The 17,790-nt window shown below is 50.1% G+C and overlaps 1 protein-coding gene across 8 annotated transcripts; it reads right to left on the bottom strand.

Annotated features, from left to right (window-relative positions):
* Positions 1-738: 738 nt before the first annotated feature.
* On the bottom strand, positions 739-16,722 carry Etv4 (ETS variant transcription factor 4). Of its 8 annotated transcripts, none has more exons than XM_046442853.2 (13): positions 16,524-16,722; positions 15,893-16,003; positions 15,611-15,704; positions 15,324-15,371; positions 7,772-7,825; positions 6,196-6,322; positions 5,550-5,717; positions 5,064-5,329; positions 3,155-3,229; positions 2,944-3,012; positions 2,553-2,725; positions 1,862-1,963; positions 739-1,610 (listed from the first exon to the last, which is right to left on the bottom strand). In XM_046442853.2, exons 2-13 carry the CDS (start codon positions 15,950-15,952, stop codon positions 1,386-1,388), a joined length of 1,461 nt encoding a protein of 486 aa, XP_046298809.1. In that variant the 5' UTR covers positions 15,953-16,003; positions 16,524-16,722; the 3' UTR covers positions 739-1,385. The 8 variants fall into 8 exon arrangements, with proteins under 8 accessions (XP_046298809.1, XP_046298810.1, XP_058434759.1 ...); XM_046442854.2 differs by having other exon boundaries at positions 3,170-3,229; XM_058578776.1 differs by lacking the exon at positions 16,524-16,722 and adding an exon at positions 16,132-16,248.
* Between the last annotated feature and the right edge of the window lie 1,068 nt (positions 16,723-17,790).

Raw genomic sequence — 17,790 nt, 5'->3', positions numbered from 1 at the left:
CATCCATTCTACCCTGCTCCATCTCAGCTACTCCTCCTGTCATAGCTCCTTAGTCACATGCTTCTGTGTTACTTTTCTACCCACCCTCAGGACTCTTGTCTCTCCCAAATTTACAAGGAGAATCTGCTGTTTCCCACTGCCCAGTCCCTGGAAGATAAGTCTCCTTCACTTGCCTGCTCTAGCCTCCCCCAGAACTCACTTGCCTAGGTGCCTTTCTCCTTTGGTTCATTTTCCAGACAACACTTATCTCCAATTCTAGCAAAAATAGCAATTTGGAGCTGAGGCAGGATGTACAATTTGGGGTACATCCAGTCATGGGAGCAACTGTGATCACAGAAACTGCAGATCTGTCTTTGCCTAAGTCCCCAGAGGGAAGGCCTTGCAGCTCAGGATCCCACCTGCCCCTTCCCCAGGGGCATAAATACCGTTGCAGGAACCATGCTTCAGTGGCCAAGGGGGCCCCACCTAGATTACAAAGTATGTCTTTTTTTTTTTTTAACAAAGTATGTCTTATCAGTTGTTTCTGGGTCCTTGAATAATAATTCTGGGAGAGGAAAAAGCAGGTATTGTGAAGCCCATTTTTCAGAGGAAAGCTAAAGTCAGAAGTGAACTACTTTTTTTCCAAATCAGCATAGGAAATTAAGTGTCAGGGACAGGCCCCAAACTTCAGTTATCTGCCCCAAGTCCAGATCTTTCTCTTCCAGGTCCATGCCCAAGGCAGCAAAGAGCAAGCAGAACTAACAGTAGGGGCCTTTATTAAGGTCTGGCAGATGAGGTGGAGGTGGAATCCCAAGCCTGGGTGGGCCTAGGAAAAGGCAGAGGAGAGGCAAAGAGCCCCTAGGAACCCATCCCCCCCACCTCTGTCCAGTATCCCCATCCCAGGTTCCTGCCTACGGGAGGAGAGCACCAAGAACGGGCATCCCAAGTTCTCCAGGGCCACAGCTTAGGGCGGTGTAGAGTCTAGGCTTCTGTCTCCCCATAATGTAAGAACTGGGGAGCTCAAGTGAACTTCCTGGCTAGCCTGCCAGGATAAAGTTGGGAAGTTCCTTCTCTGTCCCCTGAAACAGAACAATCACTTGGTAGGGAAGGGAAACAGGGTTTAGGCCTCCAAGTAGGACTTAGGAAGAGGCTGACCTGAACTCCTGAGGATGGTCGTGACCCCCTCCCAGCGGGGAGCTTCTGAGATTCCACCTTTAGATTTGCCCTTTTTCTACTTTCGCTTCCCAAAGACTCTGGTGAGCAACTCTATGGGCCAGGGCAGCTGATGGGATAGCAGGGATCTGCCCCAGAGACGTCTGTGGGTTTCAGAATGAGGCCTTCACCAAATTCATTGATATGTACACAGGGCAGCACCCACCCCTAATGGAGGGAGAAGTTGTTGGTGGCTAGTAAGAGTAGCCACCCTTGGGGCCAAAGGGCTGGGCAGGGCCAGCCAGCTCTGGGAGGTAGGCAGGGCTCTCATCCAAGTGGGACAAAGGGACTGTGTCCTCTTCACTGATTGGCCGGTCAAATTCAGCTTTCAGAGCTGGACGCTGATTGTCCGGGAAGGCCAGAGAGAATAGGGCCTCAGGCTCACACACAAATTTGTATACATATCGCTCACCAGCCACCTAAGGGGAGAGAGAAGCTAGGTCAGTCAGTCGAGGTATACCCAACCTCAAGATAGGACTGGGGGACAGAGCCCTTCTTCATGTCCAGGTAGAAGTGTGGGAACCTTTCCCTCCCGTGCAGATTCCCTTCAGAAGTTCACTTTCTCCTCTTACAGACTTGCTGAAAAATGCTCTCCTTGCCCCTTTGCTGTCACCTCCCCACAGTCACTGCCCCTACCCCTTGTCTTTGGACTCTCTGCCCTCTTCCCCACCTTCTGCATGATGCCTTTCTCATAATAGTATCGCAGTGAGCGGCTCAGCTTGTCGTAATTCATGGCTGGCCGGTTCTTCTGGATGCCCCAGAGCCTGGCGACCTGAGGACAAAAGAGACAAGTTTTAGGGTGGAGATGCTATCTCAGAGAAAAAGTGGGGGTGTGGGGTGTCAGAGCACTTGAGATAATTTTCTTTTTGTGTGTGTGGTACTAGGAGTTGAATCCAGAGTCAATCTACCTTCAAGATATACTCCTGACTTTTTTTTTAATATAATTTTGGTTGTTGATAGACCTTTATTTTATTTATTTATATATGTGGTGCTGAGAATTGAACCCAGTGCCTCACACATGCCAGGCAAGTGTGCTACTGCTGAGCCACAGCCCCAACCCTACTCCTGACTTATTTATTTTTTGAAACAGGGTCTTGCTTATTTGCCCAGGCTGGCCCCAGACTTGTGATCTCTCCTGCCTCAACCTCCTGAGTTGATGGGATTACAGGTGTGTGCTATTGTGCCAGGCAAAACTTGATATTCTTGGTGCCAAATGTTAAGCCAGCCATACAACTAGTACCAGCTCATGAACTCAGGTTATGTAGAACGAGGGTAATAGTGAAGGCACATGCCACTATTCTCTTATCTCCAGGCTCCAAAGACATTGGCAAGGAGGGGTGGAGACACTCTGATATACCCACCTCCTCAGGTTCAATTAGTTTGAACTCCATCCCCCGGCCTGTCCAGGCAATGAAATGGGCATTCGTTGGGTCATCCAGTAGGGCCACCAGAAACTGCCATAGCTGCAAGGCACCCCGGCGCTGGTAGGGTGGCCCCTCTCGGAATGCCCCAACTCCTTCCTGCTTGATGTCTCCTGGAGAATGCAGAAATAGGAGGTATGGGGGCTTTGTGTCTTCTGGTGCCCCAGCCAACTTCCTCCCTTCTCCCAGGGTATCTCCTCAAGGGGCCTCTCCAGACCCTTTCCCATTTGTCACCCAGCTTGCATCAATGAAATGTAATGTGATTTCTTCAGGGACACAGCCAGTAGGGGATGTAGATCAGACCCTGACCCTCCCAAGAAATCACTCTGACCTTCATATTTCTCAGGGACAACGCAGACATCATCTGGGAATGGTCGCAGAAGTTTCTCATAGCCATAGCCTTGTGGAGGAAGTTGGGAGTTGCTGAGATCTAAGAGTTTACTGATAATCCACAGGGACTCCTGGCTAAGGAGAGCTTCCCCCCAACAAAGCCCCCTCCCCCAACTTGAGGGCTTGACAGGGGAAGGAGGGGGCTGCCTTACCCATGGCCCCATCACCTGGGGAGGCCCCGGAGAAGCCCTCTGTGTGGAGGTACATTGATGCACACCCAGGGACATCTGTGAGGGGTGGAGAAAGGGTGATGTTACAGGTGGCTGGGATGCAGCTGGCGGGAGAGGGGAGGAGGAAGTCCTACACACTTTCAAGTTCTTCCTGCCAGCCTGCTTTCCGGTGACTGTTCCTTTCCCAGTTGCCTGCCCACCACCAAATCCCAGGGGAAGTTCACCCAGAGGGAGCACGAGGCTTGAGCCCCTCAGCTTGAGGGCTGGGGCAGAGGGCATAGATGGCAGCAGCTGGGGCTGGGCAAGCTGTTCCACAAGGCCCAAGATTCCAGGGAGCAGCTGTTTCCTGTGAGTTCAGGGGGAGGAGGGGAGTGAGAGATGAACCTCCGGGGGAGAAAGGGTTCAGTGTCCACGCCTAAGATTCCCTCGGAACCGGCAAACGTCCGGTCAACAGGTCAGGTTCTCAGCCCTGTGCCTGTGCGTGCGTGCATCTGGGGAAGCAGCGGTGGGCACTGGGCTGCTATTTCAGGTTAACAGCTCTTTGCACTCAATTCCCTTCCTTAGCATTGAAACCCCCCCACTCCACCTCGGGAACCCGCTGTGTAAAGCCACCCTTTCCAGTTCCAACCCCTTCCCGCCCTCCCCCTCCACTCCCACCTATGAATGAGAGGCTGAAACCCGACACCTCCGGGAGGAGGCGGGAGGGCGGCTTCATTCAAGCCTCCATTTTGTGAATGGAATTCCTGACTCCATTCAGGGAAGCTGACGGGGGAGGGGCGGGAGTTCAAGGGCATGTAACACGATCCCTCCGGTCTACAGCCTTTGAAGGTCAGCCGCAAGAGCATCTCCCTCCTCCTCCTCCCACTACCTCACAGCCAGGCCTGGCTGTGCCCTGTGTTTGAGGACGAGAGCACCCATCCGGTTCTCAGTCGGGCAGCTGCGGGGTTTGTGGTTCACCTCCCTGCCCCTGAAAGACTGGGTACCAGGAAAAGGGAAGTTCTAAAGCTCTTAGCTAACTCTGCGCCTACCCTAATCTCTGGACTTCTTTTTCTAATGCAAAATTGCTGATAGACTTCAATTTAGTACAGAAACCAGGAGGAAAGAAGAGACGCCAGTTTTCTGTGCCCTTCTTGAGAATGGTCTTCCCTCTGTAGTTGAGGCTTTGAACTATAGCTATTTATGAACATAGCTGAGTACATCTCACTCCTGTCAACAGCGAGGTGGAACTAGAATTTAAAGCAGTCCCTATTTCAGGTACCCAGCTTTTGGGGGGTGGGGTGGGATGTGGAAACCATATATTAGCCCTGCATTCCTATGGGAAACTAAGAGCCTAACTAGTTTCTAGTTCATGTTTCTCTTATTCAAATCACTTTGTATTTTTAAACTTCTGCTGGAGACAGGGACCAGTGGTGACACATTCTATTCAACTTTGTATCCTCAACTCTGTACACTCATGTTCCAGGTACAGTATTTTACTTTTTAAGTAGATTACTAAAACCCAAATAGAAATAAATACCTTAACTCTCCTATTGTTATAAGCTACCTGAGGACAAAGATCTGTATACCCCTTTTTATTTGAATGTTTGCTGACTGGAAAATGACAATTCTTGGGCTGGGGCTATAGCTCAGTTGGTAGAGTGTTTGCCTCTCATGCACAAGGCCCTAGGTTCAATCCCCAGCACCACAAAAAAGAAAAAAAAGAATTCTTTGGAATGGGGGGGAGGGGGGAGGGGGGAGGGAAGTGAATCAGTGGGTTGAACTTATGAGCTGGATAATAGAAAAACCTTGTGGAGACACTTGGGCTTAACTGAACTACTCATTGAGCACATGGCACCCCACCTGGCAATCGCAGAAAAACTCCTCTGAGTCCCTCCCCAGGACAGTCTCTTACCTGAGTCGTAGGTGAAGTCTGTCCGCTCCTGTTTGATCACCACCCCCGCCCCTGGGTACCTGTGCCCACTGACCCCACCCTGGCCTATGGCCTGGCCCGCCTGTTCATATAGAGGGTCATGGTATTCCTGCTTGAAGCTCTGTTGGGGGTAGGGTGGGCAGGGCTCCGATAGCTGGTGTTGGTAGGGGGCTGGGAGGGGTTCCCGGCCCCCTCCCTGAGAAGATGTGAAGGAGTGGCACACATCCAGGGGCTGCTGGAAGACGGAGCTGGATGTAGTTGGATGGAGAAGAAAGAGAAGAAAATCTTATGTTAATCCCTCCTCCAGTTTGTCACTCCCAGGCCTGACCAGTGAGCTCTGGAGTAGGGCCTGCTTCAGTATCCCTTCCTCCCTCTCTCCCCCCATGCCAGGTCTCTATGGAGAGCTCAGGGATTGAGGACAGACTGGTGAGGCCTGGGCCCCCAGGTGTAGTGGATCTGTTTCTTTACCTATGCTCCCCGAGGTACCCATGGCCAGGGTGGGGCTGGGAGGTGCCAGAGGATCTCAGGAAACTCCGTTGTTCTGCCCTGGGAAAGGGCTGCAGGGGCGATTGTCCAGGGGCACCAGGAGTGGGGGACTTGATGGTGACTTGTCTGGGGGGGTCATAGGCACTGGAGCTAAGGGGAGACCAGGATGAGAAAGAAGAGAAGCTGGGTGAGCATCTTTGAATCCTTCACAGGGAAGTGAAATAACAGGGATTACAAGGAAAGGAAGGGCAGAAGGGACTGGGACTCAGCCCTAAGTGAATTCTTTCTCTTCTCAATTCTGAAACAGGCCTAATCTTAAGAACACCTCTCCCCAGTCCAGAGCAAATGTGTTTTTGTCATAGTAGGCCTCTGAGTGAAAGCAGTCTGCGCTGGCCTTAACACATGTCCCTGAAGCTATCCTTTGCATTGTCCATCCTGCCTACTTAGAGGAAGTCCTTATCTGGGCTGCTCCTTACAGGAGCTAAGAAATCCCCTCTGTTGTCACTTGCATCCACTGCTGCCTCTGTTCATGGCGGGTGGTTTCCCTGAAGCCCTCCACCCCAAGTGGGAGTTCCTCCCTCCTTCTGACACCTTGACTACCCTTCACCGTGCCCATGATGGGACTCACCTGGAATAAAGGCACTGCTCGCCATGGTGGTAGGGAAGTGGCGGCTTTCTGCTACAGGACAGGGCCGGATCTGTGCAGGGACTCTGGGGCTCCTTCTTGATCCTGGTGGTGGGGCTATGGAAAGCTACTGCACAGGTAGGGATGAGGGCAGAACAAGAGCAGAGTATGTCACACAAGAGGCAGACAGGGCTTCTAACACCTTCTATTCTTTGAGGACTAGCTGCGTCACTGGTACATCTTCCTCTCCTCTCTGGGTCTCAATTTTCTAAGATCTGTAGTTAGACACTTGAACATTTTGGCTGTTTTCATTATATCTAGTTTTAGACATCAGCCTAATGACCAGTATTAACCAAAGAAACTGTCTAAAATGTCAACATAATAAATGCAAGCTCTCATCCCAGAAAACCCTTTGTAGGAAGGAGCACCTCGAACCTAGGGCCTTTGGTTTTCCTGAGTGCCCTGGAAAGTTCCAAGGGAGGGACATGTTTTCTTATTTGGTGCTATAAAGAATCTTTCTAGTTAAGGTTGGATATTAGCCCTCTTGAATGTCAGCTGAAAAGCATACACATGCTCCTAATTATCTGTGAAGAGCATGGCCCTTACTGGATTCCCTAAGTCCAGCTACCAGGCCTGGCTGCCAGTGTACATGACATCCTGGCTTACTGCACTCCAGTCAAAGGCCCTGTCATCAATGGTTCTGTTACTTGTTTTTCATTCTTCGCACCCTGTATCATTTCATTGGTGAAGATAGTTGGAAGCAAAGTATCTGACATTAAAGGAGCATTTTTCTGTTTTTCTTTTTGTTTGTTTGTTGTTGTTATTTTTCTTTGTACTGTTGATTGAACTACCCAGCAGTGCTTAACCACTGAGCCACATCCCCAGCCCTTTTCATTTTTCATTTTGAGACAGGATCTCACTAACTTGCTTAGAGCCTTGCTAATTTGCTGAGGCTGGTCTTGAATTTGTGATCCTCCTGCCTCCTGAGTTACTGGGATTACAGGCATGTGCCACTGCACCTGGCAAAGCATCATTTTTCAATGGTGGCATTATTGATATCGAGGCTGGACTTTTTATTTATTTATTTATTTATTTATGTGGGTGGCTAACTTGAGCATCATAGAATTTTTTTTTCTAGAAGCACTGTTGGCCTCTACCCATTCACTAGATGCCAGTAACATCCAAACAAAAAATGTCTATATTGCAAAATGTCTCCTGAGGGGCAAAATCACCTGAATTGTATAAAACCTTAGAAAACAACAGAACTGGGTTCTACTGAATAGGCCTGAGCCCCTCACTTTAGACACAAGGAAATGCAGGATCAGAGAGAGAAAGTATCCTGCTCCAAGGTCACAAGGCTAGGGGGAGACAAACCCCACATTTGGACCTAGGGCTTTATCTCCCAGTTATTTCCTTGGTCTTTGAGTCCATACCCAAGAATGGGGAGCCCTGACCTTCACCCTTTCTTTAGGAGAAAGTAAACTGGTCTCAGGTGATATTCCTGTGACTCATTTCCTGTCCCCCCAACCCCTCCAGCCCCCCCTTTCCCAACTCCCTCCACCTAAAGCCCTCTACTCACAGTTTTCTGAATGGAAATCAGGAACAAACTGCTCATCACTGTCTGGTACCTGAGCTGCACAGAGAGGTCAGAAGTCAGAGGTGAGTCCAACATTGGAACCCTAAGTGGCAGCCCCTGGCAGAACCATTATTGCAACCTTGCAGATCAGAACCAGCCCTGGAGGGAACAACAGCCTGCCTTAGACTGCAGGCAACTCCACCTCCACCCCTAGGCTCCACTAAGACCCTGGAGGAAAGACTGCATGTTCCCAGAACCTGTCTGAGCAGATTCCAATCTTTTCCTTGATGCTTTTCTTTATTCCCTTCACTTTTCTTTAGTGCAGACAGGCCCGCCCTTCAGAGATTACCCAGCTTCCTCTGAGCCCACAGCAGAGTCCCACCTGGGATGGGCAGGGGTTACAAGGAGTGGGATCCTATGGATCTGGAATCAAATAGGGAGATTCAGAATATGGGAAGGTCCAGGAATCTGCATTTTTAAATTTTTTTTAATACTTGTAGATGGACACAATGCCTTTATTTCATATGTTTATTTTTTTTTTAATGTGGTGTTGAGGATTGAACCCAGTACCTCAGGAATGCTAGGCAAGTGCTCTGCCACTGAGCTATAGTCCCAGCCCCCAGGAATCTGCATTTTAAACAATGTTCCAGATGATTTTGAGATGCCCAAGAGTTTTAAATCCCAGGAAAGGAGATCTAAGAGGAAAGAGGAAGGTTCAAGAAAGGCGAAAAGAGGACAGAGGATGGGAGAGGAGGAGACTGGAGAGAGCAGGGTTCCCAAGCCTGGAGGTCTAAGAAGCACTCCTACAGTGCCAGGTGGGTGGAGCTGGGTTTGAAAATAGTCAGGAAAACAAAAATAGAACAGCAGCTCATCCTGGCACATCCGGACTCTAAATTGTAGTTCTTATCCTGGCCTTTCCAGGAGTGGGCTTCTCAGATGGATGTACAGTGGAGTACCTCCCTGGACCCCAGGGTTTTGGCCCACTTTTGCTCTCTCTTAAGGGGAAAAAGAAAAGGATTATAGCAGGAAGGGGAAGAAGAACTTTCTGATGGGCTGGAGTTGTGGCTCAGCGGTAGAGTGTTTGACTAGCACAAGTGAGGCCCTGGGTTCGATCCTCAGCACCACATATAAATAAGTAAAGATACTGTGTCCAACAACAACTAAAAAATAAACGAATATTAAAAAAAAAAAAAAAAAAAAGAACTTTCTGATAGTCCAGGAAGTGACTGGATCTAAGGTGAAGCAATGGAACCTGTAGCCCAAAGAGACTGGACTCTCATGCCCTGGAGACTGCTCTCAAATTGGACAATGTGGAAACTGATGGATAAAACAACTCAGAGTTCAGAATGGCTGGTGAGGAGCATAAGGAGATGGCTAGTGATGGCTACCTCCACATCCCCAACCTGTACAAACACACCCCCATCTCTTCAGTGTCCCTGTGGTCAAGGCTCCACAGTTTCTGACTTGGATACACCCTCTTCTGGGAATTCTCTGCTCCCACTCTCACCTCCTATAGCCTGATGTTCTCTACATAGCTGTCAAAGTGATCTTTTTTTAAAAAATATTTTTATTAGTTGTTGATGGATCTTTATTTATTTTTATGCGGTGCTGAGAATTGAACATAGTGTCTCACACATGCTAGGCAAGTGCTCTACCACTGAGCCACAAACCCAGCCCCCAGAGTCATCTTTTTACCAAAAAAAAAAAAAGAAAAGAAAAGAAAAATCTAATTATTTTTCTCTCTTGCTTAAAGTATGAAATCCAAACTCTTATTCTTGGCTTCCCAGGCCCAGCATGGTCCTGCCTGTCACTCTTTAGCATCTGGTCTCCTCTTTAGCCTTCAACCCTGTTAAACTCAGCCCCTCCTCCCCAGATCCTTGCCTGATTTTATTTTCCGGCTATCAAGGTCTCAACTCACTTTAACACCTCTTCAGAGGCCTATCTGACCACTCAAATCAAAGTGATCCCTCCTGGTTTTTTATCACTTTTTTTTTTTTTTTAAACTGGGAACTGAACCCAAGGATGCTTAACCACTGAGCCACATACCCAGCCCCTTGATAAAAATTTATTTAGAGACAGGGTCTCACTAAGTTGCTTAGGACCTTGCTAAGTTGAGGCTGGCTTTGAACTTGTGATCCCTCCTGCCTCAGCTTCCTGATTACAGGTGTGTGTCACTGCACCTGGCTCACATCTGTTTGATTTTCTCTCCAACATCTGTGGCCCTAAACTTATCTTTTTAATGAATGTTCATATTTATTCTCCATCTCCTCCACCAGAAAGTTAAACTCCACAAGGGCAAGGGCTTCGTCTGTCTTGTTCATCTGATTCTCCAGCACCCAGAGAAGGGTCTGGCTCAGAGCAGATACCTAAAACCTTATTCTCTGACCCCTTTCCTCAGGCTCACACAAGCCAGCATTTGGGGCCTAGGAACAAGAAGGAAAGGGCAGGGTTGTGGCAAAGTGGTTGGTGGTGGAGTTCTCATCCACCATGCATGAGGTACTGGGTTTGATCCTCAGCACCACATAAAGATAAAATAAAGATATTGTGTCCATCTAAAACTAAAAAATAAATATTGGGGGAAAAAAAAGGAAAGAGATCTAACTAGGCCAGTCCTTCCCTCATCCTGAGGTTCTCCCTCTCCCCACATCAAGTGACACAAGAGGCAGAGCCAGTCCCCAAAAGCACATTTTACAAAGTCTTTTACATTTGTAAAGGACTGTGGTAAGCTGTTTGGCAGAAGGATCTTTCACAACTGACTTTGCTTTAAGTATCAGAGGGGCCAAATTCTTTTAAATATAGGTTTATAGATAGTTGATTTCTTGACAGAGATGGTAGTGAGGAAGTTTAAGAATCAGGAGTCACATCAATTAAAGAAGAATTTGTGGTAGTCAATATAATACAATCCTAAAGTGACCAGATAAATCAGAAGGACATGAAATACCTTGGCGTAAACACCCAGCTCACACACATCTTTTCAGGAGCCCAACTATAGCACAAAGGTGGCCAGCCATTCCCCAACTGGCCTGATTCAAGAATCTCCTGGGCTTCATTACCACACACTGATTCCCAGTCCTTTCCCCTGGAAAGTCTCTTTCTATGGGACAAGGTAGCCCAGGCACTTGCATTTTTTTTGTGTGTGTGTGTGTGTGTGTGTGGTGGTGGTGGTGGTGGTGGTGGTGCTAGGGATTGAATCCAGGGCCTTGGGCATGCTAAGCACTCTACCACTGAGCCACATCCCCAGCCAGGAACCTGCATTTTTAACAACTGACCCTAGTGACACTTAAGGATAAGCTCATTTGGAAAGCACAGGAATAAAGGAAAGGTTGAAGAACTGCTCAGCTGCTCAAGGTACAAGTTCACCCCTTGTCCCTTCATAGGCCATACCCCAAAGGTGTCAGGAAGGGGGAGCAGGGGGAGCAACATTCCCTCTTTGCTACTTAGTCCCAAGGGCAAGGGAAGTACAGAACTTTGGGGTGGCTGACGTAGTCTAGGCCCCTCATGGGGCCTCATTAGCGGTCAGTTTCCACTGAGGTAATGGGCTAGGGGCATCTCCTGATGACGTCACTGAGCTAGAGAGCACAGAGCCCTGGAGGTCATCTTGCCTCAAGCCCGAAAGCTGAACCAGAACCCCTCAGAGGAGGCTTCCCCCAGCATACAGCTCCCACCCCAAAAGAGGTGTCGCCATTCTCTCCCCAGAGCCAGGAGTGAACCCAGTCCCTGATTAGCCCCTCCTCCCAGGCACTGGCCTTCTCCCAAAAGAGTATATCAGAACCCTCAGTCACCCAGACACCATCAACAAGGATAGAAATAGGAACAGCAGCAGAGCCTTGCGTTCCTGGAGAGCAGGAGAATTTTTAATTACCAGGTTTGGTCCTGAGTGAATACCACTCTATTTATTTTTCTTTCTTTCTTTTTTAAACACCACTCTATTTACTTGTTGACTTGGCTGAATTCTGGCTATTGAGCCAGTATGCCAGGGTCTGCCCCAGTTCCATCTTGGCAGTAAGGTGGGCATGATCTGCCTGGGGTCATGGCAGATGATTAAGAAGGGGGAAGGAAAGCGGTCAAACCAGCAAAATGCCCAGATAGAGAAAGCCAGAGAAAGAGATTTTTAGGGGCTGTCCTTCCAACAAGGAGTCAGTAAAAGAAGGACTTGAGGGCCTCCCAAAAGGGGCTCCAAAAAATTAGGAAGTTAAAATAGCTTAGCAGTGAAGCCCACCATAGACATTACCCATCTATCTACACATGGATGCCCGTCACCTTCCCAGGAGTCAGTCTTGCGGTGAAAGGGCTAGACATGCATTCTCTGGAGCTTCTGCTCCATTGTGTGGCCACTGGCTTCAGCTCTCACCCTCACCCTGCCTCCACCCTGGCAGCCTTGATACTGGAAGGAACCAGTTCTCTATCTGTGGAGGGGACATTTGTCTCCAGAAGAGTTCTGGAAGGGGAGGAGGAAAAAAGATGGTGAAGGAGGCATTGAGCTAGGGAAGACTAAGGAGGGGGTTAACCTCATCTCTCCCCACAGACATGCTGAGGCACCTGCATGCAGGCCCACAGACTTGCACATTAGGGGACACACACACCCCAATTGCTGTACTTTGCTCTTGCAGCAACATGGCAACCCAGGGGTGAAACACATCCTCCACGTACACCCTTCACACATGGGGTCTCTTTTGGGACTTACAGATGAGGTAGGAAGAAGCCAAAGGTCAAGGGGATGGGAGCCCTTGGAAGAGGGGTCAGGAGTAATGATTTTTGTGAAAAGCGAGCGCAGACCCATCCCTTTAGAATCTGATTAAAAGCTAGAGATTGTTTTCTTCCTAGAAAAATCCATATACCGTTGTATATGGTGCACGCCTGAAAATTTTACACGCATTATCAGAGGAATGAAGGACCCCTGGAACCTATCCCAAGGCTTCTGGGAATTCACAGACCCCAGCCTCATACAAAGGATATACGTGGCTCAGAGTCAATGTTTCATGCTACCAAATACACCACAAAGTCATTGTTCCCAAGGGTTCCTAAAGATTCCTGACAAGCCAGAAAGGAACCCAGGACTAGAACCAGCACATCTTTCACCATAAACAAATGCATCTTGGGCTCAGCCTGCCTGAGCCTGGATTTCCCTGTGACAGCCTGATCCTTTCTCCAGCATCTCAATAGATTTCTCCAGAAATCAGACACATCTTCCTAGCCTCACTTCATCCTCTTCTGTATAAGAAAATCCCAACCCCAAAGATATCTAAGCTGCCTCTAAAGAGTCTCACCAATGCTCATCCCCAATGTCCGGATATCAGATGTAGAACTGGCAACCCCATCAATATCTTTCTAAACCTGCTCAGGTCAACCTGGTCATCACCCAGTTCACCACAGCCCCACCCACACTACAAGTATCTGCTGCTTCTCTCCAAATTGAGTCTCTAGGAAGAAACCAAGCTGAGGGATGGGGGGTTGTTGGGCTCTGGCACCCATTTCTCCTGATGTACCCCACCACTGACAAGTTTCCAAAGGAAATAGTCCCTCCCTGCCACCCCAAAGTTCCCCCTGGGCTGCAGGGGACACTGACCTGGTGGGAAGAGGCAGGAGAGGAGGCTGGGGTGGTGCTGGGATGGTGCAGGGGAACAGGGCCCCGGCAGCTGCATCTGTCTCCGCAGAGAGAATGAGAAGAAGCAAGTGGCCTCAGCATCCCCCCCTCAGGCCTGGCCATCCATCGCCAGCTGGGAACCTGAGCTGCTCCCTCAGAAGGAAGGAGAGGGAACCAAGGAGATCCCAGCTCCCCCTCCGCCTTGCATTCCCCACCCCCACCTCCACACCCACTGGATTTAAATGTACAGGGACTGCTAAGGCAGCAGCATGTAACACACACACACACACACACAAGCACACGAGCGCACACACAAACACACATGCACACTGTCATATTGACACATGCAGACAGATACACGCACCATCTCTAGACCTACCACGAAGGGGTGGGGCTTCCAAGGTTGAGAGATGAGAACATTTTTCCTCCCCCTTCCATCCCAAATCCAGGCACAAATGGACCAACTGCTGCCAAAATGCCAACCTCCGAGTCCACCCCTAGCTCACAGTCCTGGAGCTGCCCACTGTCAGGACCCTCAGCTGACAGACAAGGGAAGGAGCATGGGAAGTCAGACTGAAATCAGGCTCTGGGAAAGGAAGTGTTTGAGAGTCCGTGGAAACTGACACCTCCGCGTTCTTTAGCTCCAGCCCAGCTCCGGAACCTGGAGGGGGGGAGCCAACCCTGGCAAAGCTCTGCCTATAACTGGGAGCTGGCCACACAGGAGATGCAAAGTCGGAGAAGATGCACACAAGACCCCAGAACCCAGATTCCTCCAGCACCCACGCATCCAGTGAGCCTTAATCCCACAGAATGTCTTGAGGACATGGTCTGTGCTAAATAGTCATTCCGGCAACATATATATTTTTGAGATAACATAATCGCCAAGACAGACCTAGTCTCCCCTCTACAGATAGAGCTGGAGGTCTTTTCTTTCTACCCCAACCTTCTTTGGAGGATTCTGGGGGAATTGGGTTTAAGTTCAAACAATTTCCAAAGAAGGATACCCAGGGTAGAGAAATGTGGAGATCCTAAGGAAGAGGGGGAAAAAAAAAAAAAAAACCTCAGAAAGGAATTCCAGTGTTTTTGATATCTTGGTTTTCTGAGTGTTAAAATAAAAGGAGTGTTAACCAAGATGGGAGTGTTAACCCTTCTCAGACTTTCTAAACCACCATGACATCTCCCACCTGCAACCCCACCAGTGACACCCTCAGGCCCCACCAAAACACACCAAAGAATCCAACCAGAACACACTACCCCACCCAGAGGAGGCCCGGCCACTGACCCCATCCTGGCCAGCTTGTAACTAACCCCCAGCATACAGGAAGGGGGGAATTTGCCTGGGGGTGGAGACATCCAGGAGGCAAAGACCCTTGTCATTAAAAATACAATCAAGGCTATTTGGGGAGTCAGCCTCAGATCCTCTTTGCCAAAGTGCAGAGAAAAGAATTATTGAAACTTTTTTTTTTTTTTGGCTTAGACAGTAAATTGGCCCTAGGAGTTTGGAAGAGAAACCAAAGGGATAAGGATCAATGTTTTGGCAACTCCCAAAGATAGGTAACAAATTAATTGCTTCTTCTCATCCTACTGTCCCTCGCTGACCCCCTCCAACACCCCAACATGCACCTAGGCCTGGTGGTTCCTGCCAAACAAACTTTGCAAATGAAAATTTCAACCAGGAAAATGGGCCTGGAGCCAAGTTCCATTCAAATAAGCAAATACCCCACACAATGGTCTGATTCATCCCTCGTCCTAGTTACACAAGCCTGGCTTAGGGCAGAGAAAATAAATATCAATATAAGTGTCCACACTGGACTATGGGGAGAGCGGAGTGGCCAGGGACTTGGGGAAGGGGTCTTGGAGAACTCCTTGAATAAGGACAGGAGACAGAGGAAGTAGGTTAGATGGGACTGCTAGCACCCCCACCGCGCCGTCTGCCCCCCAAATAATAGAAAAGGCCAAGAAACTACTCACCTTCAGCAAGCCATGTCTCCTGGAAGTGACTTAGATCCTGGAAGAGATCTGAAGAATGAATAATGAAATTGGTGGTGAGGTGGAGGGAATGGTGAGAGAAAAGGAACCCTTAGTAACCGCAGTGTCCCCCCTCCACCTTGGGGGTTGGGGCCAAGAAAAATGAACAGAGTCCCTTAGAGGGAGAGTCTTTTTGGAAAATGGGGTGTGGGATATTTCCAGGATCAGTCCTCGGTATGTGGGTGTGGGGAGTGGGGAAAGGGTCGCGGTTTATCTCTCAGGCTCTTTACCTTCAGAGTCGGGAGGCGGCAGGGAGCCCGGGTCCATGAGCTTCCCCTGCGGGATCATGAGCGCTTCGCGCAAGCTCCCATTTCCGGGCGATTTCTGCGAGAAGGGGGAGAGTACTCCCAAGTCACCCTGAGGCGCCTACCCCGGTGGCGGGGTTGGGGTCCCAGGGTGACTCAGGGACCGGGCCACCCAGGACCCCGCTGGGACCGCCCGGAGGAGGCTGTGGGGCTAGCAGGGGCGGGGTGCAGGGAGGGGGCGGGCGTGGAGGCTGGCGCGGCGCTCACGCTGCAGAAGGTGTAGGGCACTTGCTGGTCCAAGTATCCGCCTTTCATCCTCCGCTCCATCCGGCCGCTCCCTCCGGCCACACGGCCGGGGCCCCGCGCGGGGGAAGAGACCTGGGGAGGGAGGGAGGAGGCTGTATTCGCACAAGGTCCTGGGAGAGCTACAGTGAGAGGGGGTCAGGGTGACGGGGAAGGGACATTCCCGAGGCTCAGGGTCCAATGGTGAAACTTCTCCGACTCACTGGGACGAAGTGGAGGTTTCTGGCTGCTGGGCCGTGAGCAGTCACCACTCCCCTCCCGCCAAAGGAGGTCCCACCTGCTCCCGGGAGCCAGGATCTGTTTCTGCTTTCTGCAGCCCTGCTCTGCCCGAACTCGGTTACATAAGACTGTGTGTGTGTGTGTGTGTGTGTGTGTGTACGCGGGCGCGCGCAGACGCGCGCTACGGAGCAAGCAAAGCGCACACCATTCGCACACCCACAACTCCGGCGCCCCCTCCAACCCCGAATCCCAGCGCCTCCCACCCAGCGTCCCTGGAATCTGCGGAGGCGGGCGGTGAGATGAGCGCGGTGTGTTGGAGGCCAAGAGGAGAATCACAGACACACTCCCTTCCATCCTCCCTCTCCTGCAGCCTCACCTGAGGCCGGGGCGTCGGTGCTGGAGCCAGGGACCACACAGAGGGCCGCGGGGCTAGGCCGGAGCGAGGCGGCCCCTGCCCCAGGTCCCCTGCGCACCGGCTTGTTTTCCGGGCGCCGCAGACAGTTGTGAGCCCGGGGGAGCAGCTGATTGGTGCATTTCCTTTGCCTCGGCCCTAGTTCTCTACCCCCCAACCCGTTCCCTTTGTTTCATTGACTTTTGTGAATGAAACCCTAGGGTCGGGCACGCCCGCCAATCCCGAGACTCGCCCAGCGGAGCAGGGGGGCGGAGTTTCCCAGCCGTGGTAACCAATCAGAATACAGGGGCTGGCTCCCGGTTTCATTCACGTCCTGGGCTCCCATTCATAAAAAAAAAAAAAAAAAAAAAAAAACTCCTCGCGGCCGGAGTTCATTCATAAAGAACTGAGAGAAAGGAGGGAAGCCCAGGATCCAGTAGCTTCTCTATGGGGCTCTGCGTTGAGCTGGGGTTTGAGGCGCCGCGAGCTTCTCCGGCTGGCGTCGGCACACGTCTCTGCATCTGCGTATACGTGAGATTGTGAACCCGTCAGTGTGTGTACCCTGTGCGGGAGGCGAGCGCCTTGTGTGCCCGAAGGAACAATAATAACTAACATTTATGAAGCACTTTGCATCCACGTGTTCATTTCGTTAACATAAGCTGTTGTAGTGGATTTATTGGTTCCATTTCACATATATTGAAAGCTCAGAGAGGTACTGAGGTCAGTCAGTACCGCAAGTGTTTACAGCCTCAACGCTCCCACCCTCACGCTCTCCATTGAAGCTCTGTGAGACCATGATTTAATGAATTAAGCCATGTTTCAACAGTGGATTGTAGTAGGTGCTCAATGAATGTAAATTGGCATCGAATCCAGGATTTTCCTCAAGGGTCTGTACTTTGCAGAGCTGTTTTGTGACCTACTTTCATTACTGTAAAAACCAAAGGCCCAGGATAGTTGATGTCTGAAAGCATAATTTCCTCTTAGACATCTTTCTTCTCTCTTACCTGAAAGCAAGCATGGGCTACTGGGGAGCAAAGGCCCCAAATGATCTGATGACTTAGGGGCATGATAGGTCTCAATTTTGACCAATAAGATCTGGTAATAGTCTCTGTCACGTCCTTTGTTCATCACTCCATCCAATAAAATATTTATTGTGTCAGAGACTGTGCTGGGTTGCTCCAGGTACAGCCATTGGTACACACAGAACATGAAGCCTCCCAAGGCTTTCTCTGAGACATTCTCTAGGTCTTTA

The sequence above is a fragment of the Marmota monax genome, unplaced genomic scaffold (genome assembly GCF_021218885.2).
Source record: "Marmota monax isolate L192 unplaced genomic scaffold, Marmota_monax_Labrador192_F-V1.1 WCK01_AAM20220418_F8-fsc00205, whole genome shotgun sequence".
Classification (NCBI taxonomy): Eukaryota; Metazoa; Chordata; class Mammalia; order Rodentia; family Sciuridae; genus Marmota; species Marmota monax.
Note: the sequence above shows the minus strand (reverse complement) of the source record. Positions and strands in the feature narration are given on the sequence as shown.

What these genes read in the sequence shown, in the direction of transcription:
- Etv4 (XM_046442853.2), bottom strand. Translation starts at nt 15,952, where the DNA reads ATGGAGCGGAGGATGAAAGGCGGATACTTGGACCAGCAAGTGCCCTAC. An exon ending in GGAGACATGGCTTGCTGAAG is followed by an intron (nt 7,826 to 15,323) that starts GTGAGTAGTTTC and finishes CTCTCTGTGCAG; the next exon opens with CTCAGGTACCAGACAGTGAT. An exon ending in TGTCCCTGAGAAATATGAAG is followed by an intron (nt 2,726 to 2,943) that starts GTCAGAGTGATT and finishes TGCATTCTCCAG; the next exon opens with GAGACATCAAGCAGGAAGGA.